Genomic DNA, 4,645 nt, shown 5'->3' on the forward strand with positions numbered 1-4,645 from the left:
CCTCTGCCCCACACCTCCCCAGCAGGGCTGTATAGAGTCCAACAGAGCTGGGATCTTCTCTAGGGCCCCTCTGACTTAGCTTGGTGGAAGCTCATGCGCTCCATCTAGTGTCTAGAAAGCTGAGCGTTTGGGGACCGAGCTGGGGGTCCCCAGGGGGGACAACCCCTGGATCCACACAGCCTGTGCTGTGTGGCCCTGGAGCAGCAGCAACATCCCACTCTTAGCTGTTCCTGAGCAGGGGAGAGGTTTGACCTGCTACTCTGGGCACAGAAATACCCCTTGCTTCCATTCCCTGGCCCCTCCTTAAATCATTTACTGTTCATGAACGTACGAGTAACGGAACCAGATTGCTTAGAAATGGAGCTTTTGTTCAAAAAGCAGAGGCCAGAGCACAGCCTGGACTTTTGAAGATTAATTGTTGCTCAGGGGGAAGCCCAAGTGATCGTTGCAGCCCAAGTGCAGAAGGATCATCCAGCCCAGAGAGCAGCTGCATCCTGGGCTGTGTCACCAGCAGCGTGAGCAGCAGGGCCGGGGAGGGGATTGTCCCCTCTGCTCTGCTCTGCTGAGACCCCCCTGCAGGGCTGGGAACAGCTCTGGGGTCCCCAGCACAGGGAGGACACGGAGCTGTTGGAGAGAGGCCAGAGGAGGCCCCGGAGATGCTGGGAGGGCTGGAGCAGCTCTGGAGCCAGGCTGGGAGAGTTGGGGTGTTGAGCCTGGAGAAGAGAAGGCTCCAGGGAGACCTGAGAGCAGCTTCCAGGGCCTGAAGGGGCTCCAGGAAAGCTGGGGAGGGGCTTGGGACAAGGGCAGGGAGGGATGGGAGCAGGGGGAAGGGTTTTAAACTGAGAGAGGGGAGATTGAGGTCAGATATGAGGAAGAAATTCTTCACTCTCAGGGTGCTGAGGAGCTGGGATGGGTTGCCCAGGGAGGCTGTTGATGCCCCATCCCTGGAGGGTTTTAAGGCCAGGGTGGGTGAGGGTTTGTGCAGCTTGATTTAGGGGTTCCCTGCTCGTGGCAGGGGGGTTGGAACTGGGTGATCTTTGAGGTCCCTCCCAACCTTCATGATTTTGCGATTCTGTAAGTGAAGATGCTCCGGAGCAGGTTTCACCGGAGGAGCCTCTGGGCTTTCTGGAAGGAGCTTGAATCACTGTGACATTGAACTTCTCCTTGCCCAGCAGGTCCTGCGAGGAGCCTGGTGCTGCTGAAGCCATGTGGGCCATCCTGCTGCTGGCTGCCTGCAGCCTGGCCACGGCCGTGCCCTCGGAGGACAGGAAGCTGAGCGACAAGGCCGCCGCGCTGGCCGAGCGCAGTGCCACGCTGGCCTTCAACCTCTACCACGCCATGGCCAGGGACAAGAACACGGAGAACATCCTGCTGTCCCCCGTGGTGGTGGCTTCTTCCCTCGGCCTGGTGTCCCTGGGGGGCAAAGCCACCACGGCCTCCCAAGCCAAGGCGGTGCTCAGCGCCGACAAACTCAACGACGACTACGTGCACAGTGGCTTGTCCGAGCTCCTCAACGAGGTCAGCAACAGCACCGCCCGCAACGTCACCTGGAAGATGGGCAGCCGCCTGTACGGCCCCGCCTCCATCAGCTTCGCCGAGGACTTCGTGAGGAGCAGCAAGAAGCACTACAACTACGAGCACTCCAAGATCAACTTCCGCGACAAGAGGAGCGCCCTCAAGTCCATCAACGAGTGGGCGGCCCAGACCACGGATGGGAAGCTCCCCGAGGTGACCAAGGATGTTGAGAAGACCGACGGGGCCCTCATCGTCAACGCCATGTTCTTCAAGCGTAAGTTCTGTGCTTTTAATTCTTGATCCCAGCCTGAGCCCAGATGGGAAGGTGAACAAGTCCTAGGTCTGCTGGATGCCAGTAGTTAGAAACTGTGTGTGAAACTGTGACCCGTTCCCTCTCCTTACAAGCTGAATGTCTCCCTCCTGCAGCTCACTGGGATGAGAGGTTCCATCATAAGATGGTGGACAACCGTGGCTTCATGGTGACCCGTTCCTACACGGTGGGAGTGCCCATGATGCATCGCACGGGTAAGTCGGAGACCTCCTGCCCCACGTCACAGTCACAGAGGGGTCAGCCAGGGTTGGAAGGGACCTCTGGAGATTATCTAGTCTAACAGTAGAGCAGGATCACCCACAGGAATGCATCCAGATGGGGTTGGAGTCTGCAGAGGAGGAGACTCCACAGCCTCTCTGGGCAGCCTGTCCCAGGGCTCTGGCACTCTCACAATGAATAATTTTTCCTTACATTTAACTTGAACCTCCTATGTCCTTCCTGACATTGTGGCTTCTTCATATTGGACTGTTCCTCTGCCCTTGTGGACAGCCCATGCCAGCATTTCAGGTGCTTTTAGAGCTAAAACACCACTGTGCAGGTTCACACCATCCCACATGTGAAATACCCCCAGCCCTGAGAGCCACGGAGTCACCCTGTCCACACACAGATGGACTTGGATGTTCTGTCAAGACCAGCTGGAGTTCTGCTCACTGCAGCTCCACTACCCAGTTTTCCACCAGCTGCTCCCAAGATTTGCCTCATGGTCAGTGACAGAGAACAAAGCAGGATGTGCTTGTCCTGCTGATTCAACCCCTCTGTGGGCAGAGAGAGTTCCTGTTTACTGTTGGGTGCTTGGCTCTTAGGAGTAAATCCCAGCTTGTCACACAATTGAGAGCTGTGGTTTTGAGTTGTGGCCAACTCCAGGAATGCTAGGCCTGTTCCCAAAACTCACTCTTCTTGCTGGTCAGGGAAAAGTGCAAGGTGAATTCACAAGGTTGTAGGTAACTTTGCCTCTGCTCCACATCTCACCATTTCCTGCTTCTGGTTTCAAGGTCTCTACAATTACTATGATGATGAGACAGAGAAACTCCAGGTGGTAGAGATGCCTCTTGCTCACAAGCTCTCCAGCATGATCTTTATCATGCCAAACCATGTGGAGCCCCTGGAGAGGGTTGAGAAACTGCTGAACAAGGAGCAGCTAAAGACCTGGGCTGGCAAAATGAAGAAGAGATCAGTGGCCATCTCACTGCCCAAAGTTGTCCTGGAAGTCAGCCATGACCTTCAGGTAAAGGAGGTCTTTAATGAAAACAAGATGGGCCATACAGGTCTTTGGGGTGGGAGAGAAGATGGTGGGTTATCTGTGCCTGTCATCCTTCTTCCAGTGGGTAGTCTAAGCATGGCTGGAAAGGATTGCACTGTGCCATCTCTGGGAGGGTTGCTGACCTCTTTTCTCCTCCTAGAAACACTTGGCTGACCTGGGCCTGACAGAAGCCATTGACAAAACCAAGGCTGACTTGTCAAAGATCTCTGGCAAGAAAGACCTGTACCTGTCCAATGTCTTCCACGCTGCTGCTCTCGAGTGGGACACAGAGGGGAACCCCTATGATGCTGACATCTATGGCCGAGAGGAGATGAGGAACCCCAAGCTCTTCTATGCTGACCACCCCTTCATCTTCATGATCAAGGACAGTAAAACCAACTCCATCCTCTTCATTGGCAGGCTCGTGAGGCCCAAAGGAGACAAGATGCGTGACGAGTTGTAGTTAGGTTGGTTGGTTTGTGGGTTGGTTGTTTTTTTTTCCCAGAGCTTTGGTTTGTGTGTGTGTTTTTTAGTGGGGGGATTTCAAAAAAGGGGAAACACTATTTTGTATCCTTCTCGAACTATGGGTGCTATTCAGACCAGGGTGCATTGTGATGAGAAGCCAGCATACACTTTACCTCACCCCAAAATACTTATTGCACAAGCCCACCTCCAGAGAGGAACAGGGGAGCCTGGCACAAGAGGGTCACCAGGAGCGGAAGGGAAGGGGCATGCACTGTCTCAGCTACTGACATCCTCAGCTGAGATGTTCAGGCTGATGTCCAGCTCCTCCCTGCACTGCAGTTCAGTCTCCTGCTAAGTACCTCGCTGCTGCCACCAGCCCTGCAGAGGCACCAGCTCTTCACCCTTCCATCCCAAATGCTTCTGCACGTTTAGCTCTGCCACTTTTATCCCACTTTGATGCCACCTGGCACCACACCAGAGCTGCTCTGGTCACTTTGCAGTTGTTCCTTGCTTCTCTCTCCTGTCTTTAGTGGTAGATGACAGAGCACAAAGGCCATTTCTGCAGTCCAGCCCCCCCTCTAAGGCCCTGGGAGCAGAGCAGGACCATGACAGCACCTAAGAACAGAGATTGTGTGCAGTTGTGCTCTTTTGTCCTGCCTAACCCTGCTCTGGAGGACTGTTGGATGCACCAACCACAGCAGGTCATCAGGTCCTTAACTAGAACACTCCTGCAAAGCCAAGTGCAGCTTTGCTCAGCACTTCAGAGGGAAGTAAAGTGGCTTAGGAGTGTCAGCAGAGAGGCCAAAGAGCAGATGGGGTTCCTAGAAAAGATAAACCAAGAGGTGCCTCTTGCATGACAGAAATCACTGTTCTCCACCCCTCTGGGGATCACCAAGAGGGGTTTTGGGCCAACATCTGGAATTGAAACATCCCATACCAAGCAAATAGAAACTCCACTTCTCTTGGTGCTTCTGCATCAGCACACAGGGCTGGGAAAAAGTCATCCCTGTGGAGGTTCTCCCAGTTACAGCCAGGGTTGGTACCTGGCAGCTCCTGCACCAGGCCAAGGGACTCCTGGCTTCTCACAGGGAGAT

At 54.6% G+C, this 4,645-nt stretch overlaps 1 protein-coding gene across 1 annotated transcript; it reads left to right on the forward strand.

Moving 5' to 3' along the window:
* The first annotated feature begins 1,173 nt into the window (after positions 1–1,173).
* SERPINH1 (serpin peptidase inhibitor, clade H (heat shock protein 47), member 1, (collagen binding protein 1)) lies at positions 1,174–3,551 on the forward strand. Its single transcript, XM_010007190.1, has 4 exons — positions 1,174–1,789; positions 1,942–2,040; positions 2,839–3,071; positions 3,247–3,551. Exons 1-4 carry the CDS (start codon positions 1,207–1,209, stop codon positions 3,547–3,549), a joined length of 1,218 nt encoding a protein of 405 aa, XP_010005492.1. The 5' UTR covers positions 1,174–1,206; the 3' UTR covers positions 3,550–3,551.
* Positions 3,552–4,645: the final 1,094 nt, after the last annotated feature.

The sequence above is a fragment of the Chaetura pelagica genome, unplaced genomic scaffold (genome assembly GCF_000747805.2).
Source record: "Chaetura pelagica isolate M959 unplaced genomic scaffold, ChaPel_1.0 scaffold430, whole genome shotgun sequence".
Taxonomy (NCBI): Eukaryota; Metazoa; Chordata; class Aves; order Apodiformes; family Apodidae; genus Chaetura; species Chaetura pelagica.